General features: G+C 39.8%; 1 protein-coding gene across 1 annotated transcript in view; it reads right to left on the bottom strand.

The window, feature by feature from the left end:
• ERICH1 (glutamate rich 1) overlaps positions 1-20,008 on the bottom strand; it is a 63,741-nt gene extending 43,733 nt beyond the window's left edge. Inside the window, exons 1-2 of the mRNA XM_031063929.1 lie at positions 19,954-20,008; positions 6,570-6,764 (exon numbers count right to left, since the gene is read on the bottom strand). Coding sequence (XP_030919789.1) covers positions 6,570-6,764; positions 19,954-20,008 — 250 coding nt within the window. The remainder of the gene's footprint in view (positions 1-6,569; positions 6,765-19,953) is intronic.
• Positions 20,009-21,157: the final 1,149 nt, after the last annotated feature.

The raw sequence follows: 21,157 nt of genomic DNA on the forward strand, positions 1-21,157 counted from the left end.
GATTCAATTTAGTACTATCAGCCATCTCTAGGTGGAACAAGGCTACTTTATCAAGTTCTTAAACAAGCCATTTTTCTGTTTCCTTTACCAAGATAATTAGTTTTCCTGCAGTTGACTAGTTTAGGTTTAGAGTTTGTTAACACTTAGAACTAAAGCTGGCATTTTCTCCTCTATGTAGGCAACTGCTACACACTCTTAGATGAGCTACTGACAGAGCTCAGTCAGTAGCTCACAGAAGCCTCACAGAGACCAGCAGCTCTCTCCCTATGACAGCTAAGCTGCTTGCAATGAGCACATAGAAGAGGAGAAGGAGTTAGTATGTATACATAAGAACACTGGAAAAGGAAGGAATCTGTCAATCAGCAGCAAACAACCCCTCCAAAACCCAGAAAAGCATTGCTATAGGAACTGAAGACAACAAGAGTACTGTTTCTGTCACAAGCAGAAGTTACAGATATTATACACACAGCCCACTCAGTCTGAACAGAGACAAGGGTTTGGCTTTTTTGTTTGAGGGATTTGGATTGGTTGGGTTTTTTAGGCTGGGTTTTGGATTTTTTTTTTCCCTTCTCCCCTAAACCCTAGATTTCTACGTTCCCCTAAAGCACACAGCTATACTGGCTTGTAAAACTGGCTGGGCACCACTTTTACCAGAGCCACCAGGGGCTGGTATCTTCACTCAAATACTCAACTCCTGGATACATCTGTCCCATTTGCACAGCACTATAGCACTGTAATATACCATGCAATGAGAGAATTTTTAAACCCTTGAGAAAAGACTGTAAGTTACAACACTTTATTGTATAATAATTATAATCTCCATTGCTCTTTAGCTTATTCACAATAGACAGCTTTTCAAAGTAATTACCTAAAGCAAAGCTGAATTGTTTAACAAGTCTCTAAAGTTGTTTATTGCATTAAGTACTGCTAGAATTTAATTTCTCAACCATAAGCAGTTCATCAACTAAAAGGCAGGGCAGTTCATGCATATTTTTTAGACAAGTTTTGTCTCCTAGGCATTTCTGTCACTAGCTTAAGTTTTCTAGAGCAAAATGGCTGCAGGAAAACAGGATTTGTATGAGGAAGGACACAGCCCTGGTGTCCTAATGATGATTTAAATGCAGTACACTGTCAGCATCAATAACTTCAGTGGAACAAGTAAGGAGAACACAAAATAATCACACAGCTGTATGGAATTTTGACATGAATTCCTCACATAGGATAACAGTGCTGGGATAGGTCACATTTGATAAGACATTCACATTTTTATTTAATTAATAAGTAGTAAATTGTGTTTTGTCCATTTATATAGCATAACATAGATTCCAGCTTTTTTAGAAAACTAAAACCTATTGCTAGCAACATCTTAGTAACATTCCTCACTATTTCTTACTTAAATAAATGAAGAAGAAGGAAAGATTAAGTTATCTCCACAAGATCCAAAACTCTGGCTAGACTCTCTGCATTTCAAATTCCTTTGTCAGAATTAGGGAAAAAGCAAAAATCACAAGTGGCACAACACAATTTATACTGACATATATTTAACTTGAATGCAATTATCCTTCTTCAGCAACTCTAAAATGTTCATTTTTATAAGGAAGATGCTAAACACTGATCAGTAAATTCCAAGTCTTACAAAAAGTAGTTATAATTCTGACCAAGAAAAAGGTCAGAGACTAAGGAGGCCATTTCCTCATACTAGGAAATGCTGAGGGAGCCTCCAGAAAAGATGACTGAGAGGGGACCTCATCAATGTGCATCAGTATCTAAAGCATGGGGTGTCAAAAGAACATTTCCAGGCTCTTTTTGCTGATGGCAAGCAATAGGACAAGAGGCAGAAACCGATGCACAGGAAGTTTCACCTGAACATGAGGAAGAACTTTTTTACTGTGTGGGTGATCAAGCACTGGAACAGATTGCCCAGAGAGGCTGTGAGATCCTGTGCCATGCACTCTGGGATGACCCTGCTTGCAGGGAGGTTGGACCAGATGACCCACTGTGGTCCCTCCAACCTGACCCATTTGTGCCAATTCTACAATTAGCAAATCTCTAGTTAGAAGTATGCATGCCATTTTTGAATATATACTACAAAGCTATTAAAAATAATTACTGAGGTTTTAAAATATCAACCCAAAAAAAAAAAAAAAAAGAAATCACAGAACTGCAGACCTCATGACTTCACTATATTAATCCTAGTTGCAAGTAGACCTGGGTCTAACAAAGGTCAAAACCTAAAAAAACTAATTCTTGGGACAGAATTTAGCCAAAGTCCATAACCACGTGAGCAATTTTTATTTTGAAATGCTCAATCTTTTCCCAGATGCTTTTTTTTCTGTGATATAGCAAGTTATAAAGTATTTTTAAGGCAGCATATTCACAGAATATCCTTAGTTTAGGGAAAATTTCTCTTATTATAGAAGCTTTCAACTCTCCATTTGCTCTCTTTTAATGCTTTGCCTTTCACAAGAATCAGGTTCACTACTTGCATGGAACTTGAAAATGGTTTAAGGTAATAAAGATGGTAATCTAGACCCTCTTTGATTTTATGCTGAAGTAGGGAAAAAATCTTTTATTACATCTTTTGAAATTAAGAATTATTGCTCTTGCAATGGATGAATCAAGTTCCTCAACTTGAAATATTTAGAAAGTCTTTTCTAATTGTTCTAGGGGATAGGAATCCCTACTTTGGTTACATTCATTTTCTTACTAAGTATTTTGGTACAAAAGGGAAAATAAAGTCTGATTTAGGACAACTGTAATCCAAAGGGAAGGTATATCTTACTATCTATGCCCTAGAACTAAAATTAAACATGTAATCATTAACACAGGTCCTGATGTTACATCTTCTTAAGCATCTTAACTTCAATCTGGTCTCAAAAAAGGCATGTAAATGCAAATATTTACAGGCTATAAAAGTATGATCTTAAAAGCCTGCATCTGGAAGGACAATAGAGACGTGCCTATAAAATTATTGGAATGCAGTTTGCAGCATTGCCTTGAAAAGATCAGAATCTTACAGGTGGAAGGTGGTGGCAGTTTAGCTTAGACAAATTGGTTATTTCACAATCTGAGAGTAACTGTTAAAGGCAAATAAGGACATTATGATGAGTTTTACAGTAAAATCTATTATTTAATGCTAGAAAATACTTAAGACTAAGTCAATTTATTTTAAAAGAAATCCTCAATTTTTATTGACACTAGATCGTTTTTAGTAGCATTTTGTAGGACTGAAATAATAAAGTTTCCAACTAGGAAAGAGTTAGTATCTACAAAAAACCAAATTCCTTATTTTCCACTGTTTCTTCCAATTAGTCATCTTTGACTACTGCTACTTAAATCATCAGCTGTCTTGTATTTATGCCCACAATCTTTGGTCTGTAAGTAAGAACCCAATTAAAACAGTTTATGATCAAAAAACTCAATCAATGCTTTTATGTTTTTCTTTCACCAAGTCCACAGAGTTTATAGCTTAAACCTTCTACCTATCTCTAAACATGTACTTTCAGTGTCCAATGCTATAAAATCACAATGTAAGTGCAGGAGAGCAGTAAATTTCAATACAATCAGAACCAGAAAAGAATGGTTGTGTTTTGGTTTTCCAGATGGGTAACTGATTTATCTTTTTTTCTTATGAGTTTATTGCTTCAAGACTTCTTTTTCTTTTTTTTTTAAGTACTTATATGTTGAACTTGAGACAAGGCAGAACCCTTTCTGTACTACTGTGGCATTTGCATGCCTCCAACAGATAACAAACTCAGTTATAGATAACAAACTCAGTTATAGTTTGCTGTTAATTTCAAAAACAGCCTTGTTGCTCTGCTGTAAAAATCCTAAATATAAACCTTTTCTTTTTATTCCATGTGTTCTATCCCATAAGCTATATTTTCCCTGTATTGGGATTCTGAATAAAAAGCCTTTCTTTCATTGCCTTGAAGAATATTGCAATAGGAATCAGGTATAAACAAATCAGAGGAGTTATAAATCACAAGGTAAAATAAATTCTCCCCCTTACCTCCCATTTCAGTGGGAGTTTTGTCCTAATTTATAAGGAATGGTATAGATTCACTACAAACAAAAACAGTTTTAGCTTAAGAAATGACTCCATAGTTGGGTATCACAGAATCACAGAATTTCTAGGTTGGAAGAGACCTTTAAGATCATCGAGTCCAACCCATCTTCTAACACCTCAACTAGATCATGGCACCAAGTGCCAGATCCAGTCTTTTTTTAAACACATCGAGGGATGGTGACTCCACCACCTCCCTGGGTAGATGATTCCAGTATTTGATCACTCTTTCTGTGAAAAACTTCCTCCTTAATTCTAGCCTGTATCTCCCTTGGCGCAGTTTGAGACTGTGTCCTCTTGTTCTGTCTGTTGTTGCCTGGAGAAAGAGACCGACCGCCAGCTCACCACAGCCACCCTTCAGAAAGTTGCAGAGTGTGGTAAGATCACCTCTGAGTCTCCTTTTCTCCAGGCTGAACAACCCCAGCTCCCTTTAGTCGTTCTTCATACGGCTTGTGCTCCAAGCCCCTCACCAGCCTTGTTGCTCTTCCTTGGACACGCTCAAGCATCTCAACGTCCTTCCTAAACTGAGGGGCCCAGAATTGGATGCAATACTCAAGGTACAGCCTCACCAGTGCCGAGTACAGGGGAAGAATGACCTCCCTGCTCCTGCTGGCCACACCATTCCTGATACTGGCCAGGATGCCATTGGCCTTCTTGGCCCCTGGGCACACTGCTGGCTCATGTTCAGCCGACTGTCAACCAGCACCCCCAGGTAACAGTCATGGTTATAGCTAATTCACCATATTTGGCTGCAGCTAAAAGCCTTAAAAAGAAGCTTTTGCTGCCCTTGGTGTTGCACAGTAGGTGACAGAGACAGTACTCACCCACAGAGCAGATTTCAGAATCACACTCCTCCATTTCACTGGCTTTTCATAAAAATGAGTAGGTAGAAAGAAGGATCCTTTGTCATCAGGAAAGGGAAGGCTATATTCCACCTCTTTTACTATGCATACAAGGAAGACTTACCTCTTTGGCTCTAGTTTTGTATCCAACAATCATCTGAAATAGCAAATTTCTCTACTTATGGCTGGTTCAGGGCTGTGTTCTGGGTTTGTGCTGAACACAGCATTGATAATACAGAGATGATTTTGTTATTGCTGAGCAGGGCTTGCACAGAGCCAAGGCCTTTCCTCCTTTTTGTACTGCCACTCTGGTGAGGAACTTGGGGGTGAGTGGAAGGAGACACAGCTGGGGCAGGTGACCCAAACTAACCAGAGGGATATTTCAGATCAGTGATACACTGACACACAGACTTGACATACTGGCTTGACCTCAGACCCACCTTGTCACTATTAACTTGCCTGGTGTCACTGGACTGTTGGTTGAGCCTGGTTACTGTGAACAGACCTTCTGCTTCTCTGCCAGGCACCATGGGATTGCTTCCACAGTGATGACACAGCTCCTGTGCCTACCTTGTCCCAGCTAGCCTTCCTTCATCTTCCCTTTGCTGCTGTCCCAGACACATCTGAGCTCTGTCAGGCATCCTGCCACATTTGCTTTGTTTTCTGCATGTCAAAATAAGCCATTCTTGTGCTTTGAGAAGTTATTCCTGAACCAGCTCTTCAGAGCTCCTTTGCAATTCAGTCTAATCCTCTCCTTAATCCTACCAAGCAGATCCCTGAATGAGACAAACATCTGTCATTATGTAGCACACAGTTCTAACCCTACTAATCATTCTGCTCACTTCTTTCTGGACATTACTCTCCTGCTCCCAGACCTCATCTACAACCAGTTCTTCCCTGTGAGCAAGTAAGGAGAGCTGATCATCTCCCCCAGAGAAAGTTTATTATGCTCTTGTGAAACATACTCTTCTATTTCAAGCCAGGTTAACAGCCTTATAGTTATGGCAAAATCTGGTTTTAGATGAATACAAAGCAGTTCACTTTCATTCTATACTTGTGCAGAGCCTTTTACCCACAAGCAATACCACAGCCACCTCACTTTCCAGCTCTATCTTTTGGCATGCCATTCACATTCTACAACTTATTTGAGAAAAAAAAGGGCTTTTATTTATCTGTTCAAATATTCATGTGCCATGTCACTGTATAAACACACACAACATAATGCTCTTTTCCAAGGGACTAATATAGTCTCTGAATTATTTGCCTTCTGATGGATCTGCATTCCCTTTGGGGTTTCTGTTGCAGCATGAGGGCAGGATTATTCCCACCTATCTTCATCTGCATCTCTAACAGCTGAGCAGAGCTATACCAGTAGAAGTCATTTTATCACTATTTAAGAGACATTATATCAAAGACAGTTACAGCTTACAATGAAATTTCATATTTGCTTTTGCTAAATACTGCATCTAAGCATGTATACCAAGACTGTTTCTTGACTTTCATAGGACCTCAAGTGTTCCAGGTATTAAGTACCACTAGCCCTAGTACTCAAATTCATCTGTTGGTACCAGTAGATAAAAAAAAAGACATACTATACTGTTCTGAAATAAAGCAGCTATATTTAAAAGCATATTATCAGAAAAATGACAACACAGTCTCACCTTGAAGTGATTCGCAGGGTGTATTAGTTGATGTGCTAGCATCTGCTGATGAAATCTGAACACTATCCAAATTCTTTTCTTTAGATTTTGAGCCAATATTTTCAAGAACCACCTCCTTTTCTCTACTTGAAGTCTGAACAAGAGAAGATGATGAAGTTTCACCATAGAGTCGTTTCAGTAATTTCGCCAAGAACACTGCAGGGTAAAAAAACTTTTTTTAATAGGAAGAAATGCAGTGTTTTAAAAATACTTTAAGACTTCAGAAACCCCAACAACTAATTGATATAAGACAGGCTCCCTCATGTTCCATGGAAGTCTGGTTTGAGTAGTCTCTACCTCTCACAGGTGAAACTGAAAATAAATATATTTAAGTTCAAAATTTGAATTAGAAAAACAGTTTTAAAACACCAGAGTTCACTAGCAAGGTTACATTTAAAGTCTTCTATTTGACTACATTTTGGCATTAAATTAACAGTACATTTACAGACTAAACACACATTAATTTTTAAAACAAGAATCTTTCCATGCAAGTGTCATAAGGCTGCTCAAAATGCAGGTCTCTTCTGGCACAGAGGCACCGCAATTGAATTACTCATTAAGATCAGTAAGCTACAACGATTTAATCACACAGAAAAACCAGAAGTAGACAGCAGCAGAAACACATGGTAACCAGTTATTTCTACAGAATTATCAGTATTCTTATACGCCTCTTCTTCTTATGGGCCCATTTCTGACGACACTGACAATCTGCTACGAGTTAGTCAAATGCAAGTACCTTTTGATTAAAGAAATATATGCAAATAATCTACTCATTAACAAAACTATTACCTTTGTATATATACACGTACACTTCAATAACTTAAGAAGACATACTAAAGTATAAAGTATTACTAGAAGTTTTTATCTGTTGCAAAGCAACATCTCTAGTTTCATAAATTCTATGTGGTCAAGGGGATACGGCAGTATGTGGGGGTGGGAAAAAAGACATCTGGAGAAAAATGTTATCTAAACTGCAACCTCAGATTTAATATACATTCTGTGGACACTACACAAGCAACCTGCTGCAGATTCATAATAAAGTAATTCCGCCAAGAGAAAAGAACTTAAACTGTCGTAAGAAGAATGCATCCCACTTAAGCTTAGCAGAAAAACATTTTATAGTCACATAACTTGTCAATAATTACTTCACAACTGAAAAAAACCCTTCATCCTTGAACCACCAGTCCTTGATAGACAAACTGGACTTCCAGTGTACCTTGGCAACTATGCTTTCTCATGTAAATGCTTAACCACATGAGAGAATGCTTTGCTATGGGCTATGATTACAGTTTCCAGATAGACAGACATGAACAAGTGACTGTGCATTTTCGTAAGGTTCCCTTGCCAGGTTAGTCTACAGCCAGAAAGACAAAAATCCACAATTAGACTCCTCTGCTAAAGAAAGTAGATGGAAATAACCAGCATAATGAGACAAAGTTAACTGCCTTTTGCAGATCTCTGACTCTTAAGCAAGTTATCCAAGAGATTTATCCTGAATCCTTTCCCCAAGTGCTGCTACTAACACTACAGCATTTTAATAAACTACAGTACAGCCAGTACTAAATGTCATGGTTTAATGCCAATAGGCAGCCCAGCTGCTTGTTCACTTTCCCGCACATGGAATGGGGGAAAGAACCAGAAAGATAGGATTGAGACCATTCATGGGTTGACGTAAAGATGGTTTAACAGGTAAAGCAAAAGTCATGCATAGAAGCAAAGCATGGAATTCATTCATCACTTCCCATGGGCAGGCAGTGTTCAGTGATCCCCAGGAAAGCGGGGCTCCATCACATACAGTGTTGACTTGGGAAGACAAACATGCCCCACTTCCTCCCAGCTCTGTATGCTGCGTATGGCACCATATGGTGGGGGACATCCCTTGGGTCAGCTGGGGGGAGTTGTCCCAGCTGTGTCCCCTCCCAATTCCTTGTGCACTCCCAGCCTCCTCACTGGTGGGGTGGGGTGAGGAGCAGAAAAGACCTTGACTCCATGTAAGCACTGCTTAACAACAACAAAAAGATCCCTGAGTCATCAACACTATTTTCACTACAAATACAGAAAACACATCACCACAGGAGCTGTTATGAAGAAAATTAACTCTAGCACATCCACAACCAGTACACACATTAACATTCAAGCACTTGTACTGAGGGAACTGTTCTTACAAAGCAAATTATCACTGACATACTGATAAATCTAAATATGCAAATACATCTCCAAATCTGCTGAGAAGAGCAGCCTCCTCATAGCTACACTGTATTTTATGCTCTCCACCTTGAAACATGATTTCCATAGTCATCTCTCCCCCCAAATTACGTCACCTTTTCCTTTCCATTTTTAAAATTGAGGGACTATATTCATACACACAATAGCATTACTTCAGAAAGCAAGATGAGACCTGCTGTGATACATTCATTCCTTCTAACTCCCATGGGGAGCTCTCCCCCTCTTTAATACCTTTGCTTGAGAAAGCAAGCTGATAGAATGCCTGCCTTGGAGGGTATAAATACTGAGGAGGTTATTCTTTGATAAAAATCTCTTTTGCTGAGAAAGAAGTATCTAGATCAGGAACAGTGACAGATTCACCAAAGCAACATCCACTTGGCTAGAGTTTTCAGCAGACACTGGAAGAAGCAGTAAGGTGTGGAGTGAGGGAGCTCTTCACTGCCGGCAAAGTTTTCACATCTGTGTCAGAGCATCTCAGCACTGACACAGGTCATCTCTTAAGATAACTAGCAATTTCCAATAACCATAACAAAATAGAAGTGGCAAGTGTTGACACACAGACATTACAAGGTCCTTACTTGAAACCTGATGTATTTCAAGCCTTCTGAAGACAGCAGAAAGCAATGAATCCCAGCAGTTCACCTAGCTCAGGTCAATGAAGAATCACAGAATCAGGTGAGTGGAAAGGGACCTCAAGGATCATGGAGTCAAACTCCTGAACAGCACCATCCTCAAGAGTCACATCATGTGCCCAAGAGCTTTGTCTAAACAATTCCTGAGCTCCATCAGACTTGGTATTGTGACCTCTTCCCTGGGAAGCCTGCTCCAGCGCCCAAACACCCTCTGGGTGAAGAACCTTTTCCTGATATCCAACCTAAACCTCCCCTGACACAACTTCAGGCCATTCCCTTGAGTCCTGTCACTGGTCACCACAGAGATCAGGGTCTGCCCCTCCTCCTCCCCTCACAAGGAAGCTGTAACTGGAATGAAGTTCCCTCTCAGTGTCCTCCAGGCTGAACAGAGCAAGAGCCCTCAGCTGCTCCTCATATGGCTTCCCCTCAAGGTCCTTCACCATCTTTGTAGGTCTCTTTTGAATGCTGTCTATAGCTTAATATCTTTCTTACATTGTGGCGTCCAAAACTGTCCCCAGCACTCGGGCTGAGGCTGCCCCAGCTCAGAGCAGAGCAGGACAATCCCTTCCCTTGCCCGGCTGCTGATGCTGTCCCTGATGCCCCCAGGACAGGGTTGGCCCTCCTGGCTGCCAGGGCACTGCTGGCTCATGTTCAACGTGTCATTGACCAGGACCCCCAGGTCCCTTTCCATGGCACTGCTTTCTAGACTCTCACTCCCCAGCCTGTCTGTACGGCCAGGGTTGTCCCATGCCAGGTGTAGAATCCAGCACTTGTTGAACTTCCTATGGTTGGTGATTGCCCAACCCTCTGATCTGTTGGGGTCTCTCTGCAGGGCCCCCCTGCCCTAGAAAGAGTCAACAGCTCCTCCCAGTTTTGTACTGTCTGCAGATTTGGTTAGTATGCCTAGAATCACCAGAAAGTGCTGAAAAAACTGACTTATTTTGAACTGTTTGGAATCCTAAGTATATTCTAGTCTGAATAAAAAATAAAATAAAAATCTGCCTGCAGCCCAAAACCTGAACCAAGTGGTCCTCAGTATAAGTGAACTAAGAAATTAGGCTCTGAGGAATACCCATTCTGCTATCCTCAGCAGCTTTACATGCTCCAAAGCAGCACTCTGCTTTGCAATTAACAGTCTCAGAACTGAGCTACCAAAACATTTTTCAGATGACAAAGGAAGCTCTTTCCAGAGGGTTCTATCACTGTAATTACTTGAAAAAAAAAGGTATTGTGTGATATCCACAAGTATTGGCTCAATCACAGGAGAATGGTCTTGCCTGATGCTATGGAGCAGTTCTTGCCTATTGAAAACCTCTCCTTAACCTGATGTCTCTGGTACTGTTCAGCATCAGAGATCAGTCCATTTGGTAAGAACTGCTCAGACCCTTAAAAATAACTACCCCCTAACATAACATTAGCAATAAAGGAAATTCAAGCAAAAAATGCCTACTACCAGAAATGTATCTTACCTATTAGAGTTTCAAAATGGAGTAAGCTTACTCTCACCATAGCCATGGCATAGTCAACTTAATAACCATACGGTTATTGCTTAACAATGTTTTCCTGTCAACATAACTGATGGAGGAACTGTACACGTTCATGTAGTCTTTTGATTCTGATTAGCCTTTTCATTTAATTTTAAAAGAAAAAAAAATCATTTTCCAGCTGAAAACATGCAGCACTATTAAAACATTCCTACTGTGCAATGAGCTGAAGAAATACTGTAACACTTGCCTTTCCAGGAATTCCTCAGTGACAAAAAGGACCCAGTATTTTCAGACATGAGAACAAGCTGCAATAGGTACCAAACAAGTTCCAGGGCTAATTCTTGACAACTCATGTCTGGAAAGAGTGAAGTACAAATACATCAGAAAACTGAAAAATCACCAGGTGTCTACAGTTTGACATCACATAAAGAAAGCAAAGTGTAACTCTAAGAAATACAACACAAAACACATGCCGGCTACTGATACAAATTGTCAACGTCCATGACCTTTCTACTACTAATTTTGTAAGAAGATTATAAGGAGCCTCCTTCAAATAAATGCATTTTTGACAGCTATGTATTAAATTGACACCTCGACTGAATATTACATACATAACCAGACTATACACAAACACACTAAAATAGCATTGCAGATTTATGAATATTCTGGGGTTGGCAACAGGACTTAGCATTACTTAAAACTCAGCTAGGACCCGACTGTAACAAAAGCATGCTGAAGAACTAAACACATTAAGTTCGGAACAACATCAGAAACGTTCCTGTGCAGCAAGAGCTTCCTCAAAAACATTTCTGTGGAGAATGCTTGCCACATACTTTTGGCTACATGTCATCCATGCTGTACGTACTCCCACCACATTTCTCATTTGGTTGCCTCCTGCCTACTTAAGCGGAAGTTGGGCAGCAAGAACAAAGTAAAATGGCATCACTGAACTCTGTGAAGCTTGCAAGTTGCCCTACTTGGTCTCTTTGTCTCTCCTACAAACAGAAGCTTTCCAAAAATGGTAGAATCAGGAACTTTTTCTAAAACCATCCCATGTGCAAGATGCGCTAATATGCTATTTCTGCTACAGCAGAAGGAAAGATAGTACAGCAGAATGGAAAAGGACGGAATGATAATCCTCATGCAGAACATATGGACAAGGCTTCATTAAAATGTTCAGTTCATCTCTGTTAGTGAAGAATTGCTCTCCAATATTCGAATGGATTTAAATCCTTAAGGTCCCTTTTATCATGGAAGTACCACATCTCCTATGAAGGGCACAACAGGACAGTTACTTTATAACATGATCATAAAAATCACAGAACTGTTAAAGCTAGAAGGGACCTCCATACATCACCCAATCTAATCCAAAAGCTCAGAACAGGATCAACTAGAGCAAATTGTGGAGGGCCTTGCCTAGCAGGATATAACAATCCCATTGCATGGATCATCTCCTCTTCCCTAATGATGCCTAGACACTCTTGACCAGAGATCTTCAAGGAAACCACCTGGATAAGAGTGACCCTTGAAAAAAAAGATTACTGTGTTTATCGGGACAAAGCATTTTAGAAGACTGCTACAGACAGAAAATGTTAGCTAGACTGCTGTTCCTACCAGCTAGCAGGTGGAAGACTGATGATACCTTCAGGCCAGGAGTCATTCACTCCTTTAAATGATGCCCCACAAAGTTTACTTTTCCTTTAACCATACAGGATAGTTTCATAGTTTGAGTCTTCTGGATCCTTTCTGAAAGAATTGCTCAGCTGGCCAAACTGATGAGCAAAGGTCTTTTCTCTGTGTTTATTTGGCCTAACAAAGCAATTCTTGGGTCATAGCTCTGCAAGCCGCACAAAGACGAAGGCATTCAGTTTGTATTTCAGCCACCAGGGCAAAATTTAGTCTGAAGTTACGATGCCTGATGGCACGCAAGGTATCCTGTTTTGCCTGCAGATTAAACACTGCTCCAGAGACCTCAACGTCCATAAGACACCAGTTCTGCCAATGAGCTCTGAGTGCCCAAGATGTACTTAGTAGAGATGATGGTGCACTGAGTACAGGCCCTGTTAGAGTAAATGAAAATCAATACACAGAACCTCCAAGGATAACTAAATTTTTTAACCTTGACTTTAACTTCCCAAAACAAGCAAAAGACACACACACACACACACACACACACACACACACACTGACCTTGGAAAAAACAAAACCTCCAATCATCAAGCCCCACAGCCAAAACAGCACAAACAAAACAAAAAGGAAACAGCTGAAAGCTCAAAGACCCCAAACCATTGCTAGAAATGGCAGAGACCAAAGGCTTGAATTAAGTCAAGAGAGCTTGTGTGTATGCACAGCATATTCTAGTCCTGAGGGAAATGAATAGCTAAGGAAGAGAGTAATCAACCATTACAAAACATTCCGTGGCAGCTGAAGAGGGTATCATTTCCCCACTCCCCCTCATTTTTACCAAAAACATTAGAGCCATGCAGAGATATGGGAAAAAGAACAATGCAGTGACATGCAATTACATTCTGTGTAGCTTGACAGTTCAGATAATCTAAAAGGTGTATCTAACATCTAAGATGGGATGCTCTTGTTCAACTCAGGAGAAAGAAACAGAAAATGTGATTTTCTTCTATCAGCAAGGTCAGTTTTGCCAGGAGTGACGTATTTCCATTTCACCATGGATAGTGCATGCAAACCAAAGGAAGCACTGTAGCAGTACCATGGGAATAACAGAATTGATCTTTCCAACTGGGGAAAAATAGTGAAATATGTGGAATCCTAGCTGTGATCAAAGTACAGTTTTTTGTACACAGGAACTGGTACAGTATTTTGCTTTGTGTTCCCAGTCTGCAAGCAGTCCTTATCCTGCAGGCGAAGCTATGGTAACAGGCTCTTACAACAGCAGCTAAAGGATAAAAAAAGGATAAAAAAGCAAGGACTGCAAGATCTGCAGCAGAAAATTCAGGCTGAAGCTGACTGTCTCTTTCAAGAGGCACTTGCAGACAAGCATAGAAGCTAACAGTTTACAAGATCTTGTGTTTAGTCAAAGAGGGGGCCATTCTGCAGATCATCGTCTACATCTTCAGTCTCCATACTTCAGATAAAATGCATCTTTCTACAAATTTATAGTCTTTCCTTCCAAACAGCACTGCTATTTTATGACATGCTTTCTTGAGGAAGACACCAAGTAATTTTTCAGCTTCATATTTCAGGATAGAATTCACTTGCATTTCAACGCCAGAAAATGTACTAGTCCATCTTGTCTGAATGACTGGGAGAAGTACTTCTACACACCTACCTACACTGAGACACAAAAACTTGCACCGTAATACTTTTAATACCCTTCAAAAGACTCTAGAGGAACTCCATAATTCATACCAGGGTTTTTCTAGTACCTTTGGCATACAACACATACACACAGACCATGTTTGCTATTTAGATTTGAAAAACTTGACTGTTCTCAGTACTTTTTCTTCCTCTCCTTACTAGGTTAAGGAATCCTACATTACATACGAACCATGCACCATATTTCCCACTGGAGATTTCCCTACATCCCATTTCTCCCAAGCTATGATGTTGCTTGGTTGCTGTGTGGTTCTCCTGGCTTTGTCTTTTGAACTCCAAAACTGAGACTGAGTAGAAACACCATGGTGAAATGCTGATATCACAAGCTGATTATTTTAAACTTGACTAGTTCCTCAGACAATCTTTTAGTTTTACAAGACTCACAAAACTTTAGTGACAGAGAAAAATTTGTAGATTTCTTCACAGGATGTCTACACAAGGTGGCAATGGTCCTCTTTACAAGGTTACAATTGGTTTCACTGACATTACATATAACAGATGATTTTAACACCTACAGCTATTATTACATATTTAATGGTGAAAAGAACCCACATGTACTATTTGGGAATGAAATAATGGAAGGATTTAGTTGTATCCAAGGTCCAAGAATTCTGTGCTTGAACTACTAGGTATCAGCTACAGCTCAGTATGGCTGTTAACCAAAAGGTCACAGGGAGCTGCACAAGAAACAGAAGCTATCATTTTATACCTAGTGTGTAATAGTAACTTCACGATATCAGGGTTTGTCTCAAGACCACTGACATTATTCACACTGAAACAGCATCTATTAGTCTTCAACATCCCATTAGCTAAAAAAAAATCAGATGCTAATTGCCCTAATTTTACACCTGTCATATTCTTTATTACAAGTTCGAGAACCACAATGGTGAAAAAAAATCCATTTTTGTGCTCTAAAGTAGTAGTTGATAAAATGTCTCCATTTATCTTTTTATTTAGCATTACTTTTTGTAGCACATGGAAACCCACTTTGTTATCTAAAATTCAGTAATATAGAATTCTCCTGCCTGTGAGATAAATAAGCTGCAGCTGTTCAAAAGTTAAGTATATGGCATATATCAGGAAGATTGAAAGGTAGGAGAGGAAAAGAATATAGTGGTTAAACACACCATATCTATGCAGTCACCTAAATTAAGCAGTTATTACAAAGAGAGACTGACCTGTGAGCCTCCAGACCAACGCAGTTCATAGCAATTGTGGATACAAACCAGTAACTTATTGCTAGAAAAAGCCAACATTTATTTTCTCTTCTTAGCTTAAAAGAAACTTATTCAGCTAGACCAAACACAGGCCCTGTCACATTGCAGTTTCAAATCAGTAAGACTGGTGTTAGATCTGTCAGCAAATTCTACATGAGTGCGTAGTTCAACAAGAAGCTGACTAATAGATCGTGCTATCCTGTCTCAACAAAGCTTTTAGAGATCTGTCAGTAGGCCACCTTAATTGCAGCCACAAGCTCCTAGACATCAAATAAACTTGACATGACAAAGATGATAAGAAGCTACCTTAATTACAGCCACAAGATCCTAGACATCTATTAAAGTTGACATGATGAAGATGATCAGAAGTTCACAATGAGAATACCAGGATTCTGCTCTGCTGTTCCCAAAAACCTCATCTGCCTTGTAGTGAAACCTGCAAAGTGTGTGTTGCTACTGCAGTCCTGGGAAAACAGAGCATCTTCAATATGGTTTCAATTTGTGCATACTATCTGTCTTCTACAAAACTTAAAAATATGTTTCTCATACTGCACCATTATCTTTTTCTTACTTGCACAATCAAACACACCTCACTGAAAACATCTAAAGATATCTCACACCACCTAACCAAAGCTCAACTTTGGTATTATTATTATAATAATCATAATTCTGGCCACTGAGTTGAGCCAACTGTAAACTACAGCTGCACAAGACTGTCAGCAGTGCCCTGGCAGCCAGGAGGGCCCACTGTGTTCCAGAGGGCATCAGGCACACTTGGGCAAGGGAAGGGATTGTCCCACTCTGTGCTGCTGCAGCCCCATCTCAAATCCTGTGTGCTGTTTTGAGTGCTACAATATAAGAAATATACAGAGCAGCTAGAGAGCACCCAAAAGAGACCTACAAAGATGGTGAAGGGCCTTGAGGGGAAGCTGTATGAGGAGGGGCTGAGGGCACTTGGTCTGTTCAGTCTGGAGCAGACTGAGGGGAGACCTCAATGCAATTACAGCTTCTTGTGAGGGGAAGAGAAAGACAGACCCTGATCTCTTCTCTGTGGTGACAGTGACAGGACCTGAGGGAATGGCCCTAAACTTCAGGGGAGGTTTAGGTTGGATATCAGGAAAATGTTCTTTACCCAGAGGGTGTTTGGGCACTGGAACAGGCTCCCCAGGGAAGTGGCCACAGGACCAAGCCTGAGAGAGCTCAAGAAGCATTTGGACAGTGCTCTTGGGCACATGTGTGATTCTTGGAGATGGTGCTGTGCAGGGACAGGAACAAGACTCCAATGATTCCTGTGCTCCCTTCCAACTCAGTGTACTCTGTAATTCTATGAGACTTTTTTCCTCTCTCTTCTAGACAGATTTGGGAGAGGGAAGGGGAAAGGCTGCGCACTTATCACGGCTCAGAGACCAATCTGAGGCCAACACAGGTGTAAAGTTTCAGAAAGTTTAAATCTTACTTCACTCTAGATCTGGATGCAAAGAGCATATGGCTAAAAGTGAAGATGGAACTATGCCACACATTGGCTAAAGTTAAATGTTACGGTAAATGATAATAGTAATATGGAAAAAAGACATCAAAATAGCTAAAAACAGTAAAAATCAAAAAGCAAAACACAAAAACCCCACAATTCATTCTGACTTCAGATTACTGAAGAGAAAAAAATTTGCAAATTTTAAACAGGCAGTTTCACATAAGAAGAAGCAAGCTAAAATGAAGGTCAAGATACCAGTATTTAAAAATCAAACCATGAAATTGGCAGGTGTAGTATCACTAAACACAAAGAAAAGTCCAACAGCTTTGTGCATTAAGTATTATTCAAAAGAAATCCTCATAAGGTCATATCATATAAAACATAGATCAACTGAATTTCTACATAGCTTTCTTCAAAGAGTAAATATATCACCTTTTGCAGTGATTTCAACATTTGATCATAACAAAATCAAGCAACTTCTGCAAGCATATCAAATACACATAGAAATCAATATTGCACCAAACATCCCATCACAAAAAAGTTCTAGAAGTTCCAATGCAGCTGAATTTTTCTTTTCTTTCTAGACATATATGGAGTTTTACTTTAAGTCATTAACCAACCCACAAAAATCCAAACTTCTTGAGAACAGTTTTCAACCTTTTGAACTAAAAACAACTGGAAACATAAGAAACCACATATTGCCATAACAATCTGTGCTGGCTTTGGCTGGGATGGAGTTAATTTTCTCCACAGTAGCTGGTAGGGGGCTGTATTTTGGATTTGTGCTGAAACAGGGTTGATAATACAAGGATGATTTCGTTATTGCTGAGCAGTCTTAAGGCCCTTTCTGTTACCTACCCCACCAGTGAAGAAGGCTGGAGGTGCACCAGGAATTGAGAGGGGACACACCTGGAGCAGCTGACTCAAGGGATATGCCAAACCCTATGTTGACATGCTCAGATATAAAGCTGGAGGAAAGAAGGAAGGGGGAATGCTCAGAGTGATAATGTCTGTTCTCCCAAATCACCATTACAGGTAAAGGAGCGCTGCTTTTCTGGGGGAGGCTAAACACCTGCCAGCCCATGGGAAGTGGTGAATGAATTCCTTCTTTTGTTTTGCTTGTGTGGATTTTGGTTTGCCTATTAAACTGACTTTGTCTCAACCAAGTGAGTTTTCTCACTTTTCTGATTCTTTCCCTCATCCCAGTAGCAGGTGAGTATGTGAGCAGCTTTGCTCTGAGGTGATAGATTCCAGAAATCTATGTTACAACAAGGGCAAACCTAGCGTTGAGTGAAAAGCATTACACGCTGAATGTTTAAAAAGGCAAAATAACTACAAACAGACACACCTTAATGGCACACACCACCACCTCCACCACTTTTACTAAATAACACAGATTCATACACCTGCTCCTAAACATGATTACTCCCTAGCATGTTTAAACAGTCCCACCTACCCTTGTGGACCATCCTATCTCAATGCCAAGTACGTAAGAATTGCTCGAACTTCCTAAGAACAAACCAGCCCTACACCAACACAATCCATCTCCTGAAAAAAACCCAAAACCCCAAACAGCCACCCACACAAAACACAGAACCCTAAAGACACATCATGTCAGGCTCTGTCCTCTGTGAGCATGTGCTCCCCTTGCAGACTTTCTAAACAGAAGGCCATTGGGTGTATCATTTCTGCTTCTTTCACTACCTTTTTGGCCTTTCTCCTTGACTGCATTTCTCATCCAGGCATAACACCAAGGTCAGCAACAAAACTTTTTTTCCCCCCTTCCATAAAAGGTTTCAATGGCAAAGTCAAGTACACTTAGTCTAGTGTAGCTTCTACATTTCATCACAAAAACCCCAGCTATTTGTAATTTAGCCAACTACAATCCAGATAGAATTTACATCTTGGTATGCTGTAATAAATCTTTGGTCACATTTGTGGGGGGGAGCAAGATACTTCTCAAAGAAGGAAAAAAAATAATGTCAGGCATCAAACTCCATTTGCCATTAATATTGCCCTTATACTATATATATATATATATAGTATATATGATATATATATATCACTATATATATGAAAAATATATGACGAAAGAAAACATGCTTACTATAAAAAAAGGTGACTATCTTTTTTTCCCAGTATAACATCAAAGTATTTGCCAAAAATTATGTTGAGTTTGAATAAAAATAAGAAAGGATTTGAATAACTTCAAGATCTCTAAAAAAAATCAATGTTTCTCTGAAACTAGAAAAAGGGAAGAAATGGTGTGCTCTTCTGTAAGAATGAAGATGTTTAATACGTGATATAGCCATTTAAAACAAAACCCAGGAAATCAAAAAAAACCCCAAAACTAAGGAAGTGCAATCTCATTTCAATGACCATCATATGTCTGCCCCAAGTCACCTGAGAGACAAAAAGAGCACTCCTTGAAGCAATATTCTCTATTTTAAACTATTTGTCACTGATGTCTATCAAGTATCCACATTTCCTTTCCAGTTTAATCTCCCCAATAGGAAGCCTCCTGTTGTCCCACTAGATCATTCCTTGTACTGCACAACTTTTCTATCACTTTTTAGTAGCAATTATATCAATAATGTACACTACACCCGCATCAATACCTTAACTCTACCCTTCAGCAGCTGGAACATCACTCTCTATATAGCCCTTCATGAAAGTGTTATTTTGAGGTGGCACAAACTTCCAAGAATGATGACTAAAGCCTTCAAGATGCAATTGTCAAAGTTTAACAGCAACAAATTAGGAGTTCAGCTGTCCCAGACAGGATCAATACCGTGTTGATAACACACAGAATGACAGCCGTAGTACCTCTAGCCCTGTCACAAATCACTGGTACATGAGCAAGTAAAAAACAAAAAGCTCCACAAAAACTAAAAGAAAAAAATGCACTTTCTCAACTACTCCTGTCTCACCTGTTCCTGACAGAGTGAAGTGCATTTCACTTACCTGCTCTCCTGGCTTTTTCACTATTTAGATTCTCTTCACTGACAATTAGACCCATGACCCACAAGCTGTTGACCATCCCATTTATTCTGTATTATGGCTCAGTTCCCAACAAAATAAAAAGCTTTGCTGTTCTATTGTAATGCAGACAAAAATCTGTCTTCAGCATTTCAACATGCTCTTACAAAAAGCCAGCAAAATTAACCTTAAAGGGAAGCAGCTAAACCTTCTTTCTCAGCTCTTTTATAGGACACCTGTCCTTTCAAAAATACATATCGTTTCACAACAGAAAGTCAACAGTTTTCATGTATGCTATGGGCTGCAGAGGCTGATCAGATGAGGTTTTAAACTCTTCTAGTTTTTTTTTATTTCCTTCCCACGGGAGCATGTGACATCCTTGTATTTCTCACTGTATTTTCCTCCCAATCTAAAGTCAAGGCTCCTTAGAGTGGCTGAATAAAATAGGAACGATTTCCAACTTTACACAGTAAAGTCAGACACTCAGCATGATCATTTTAGCTTTCTCTGACAGGCTACCAAAACAAGCAGCTCTTTATCTGACCTTCAGTTTTAAACAATTTGAGAGCTTTAGAATTCAGTTCTCTCCCATTCTCAGCTCTAGAGCCATGCATTCATTCACAAGCGCATGAACTCACTCTTCCTAATTCACTTTCTTCCAGAAAACATCAATTTGTAATTCACATCCCCAAAGGGTAGAAGCAAAACGGTGACTCCTTCTCCCTTCCTCACAACGAATCTGCATCTAAACCACAGAGAACACTACTGTGTATTTAAACCTCCTTCAAACGATCTCTACTGGCAGTCCGTCAGCAAACGGCTTAGACATTAACTCTAGTGACCAGTTTCACTCTCAAATTGGTTTCCTCCCATGAAGTATTCCAGTTTCAGGATGCTGGAACCGTGTGAAAACGCAAAAGCCAAGCACACGATGCAAGCATTCAGCTCTCGCACAGCTCAGCTCTACTCGACACCCCTTAAGAACGAGATATTAATTATGGAACACCTGTATTTTGATTATTGCGTTCTTCCTGTGTCATGTCTTATAAAACATTCAGATAAACAGAACAGACTGAAGCTGTGCTTGGATAGCAGAAGGCTTTTCTCGTATTCTTTGCAAGCACAGTACCACAGTTATTTCAGAAGTGAGCTAAGTCACTTTAAGGCGAAATAGAGGGTCACTAACAAG

Source organism: Geospiza fortis, unplaced genomic scaffold, assembly GCF_000277835.1.
Source record: "Geospiza fortis unplaced genomic scaffold, GeoFor_1.0 scaffold356, whole genome shotgun sequence".
NCBI lineage: Eukaryota > Metazoa > Chordata > Aves > Passeriformes > Thraupidae > Geospiza > Geospiza fortis.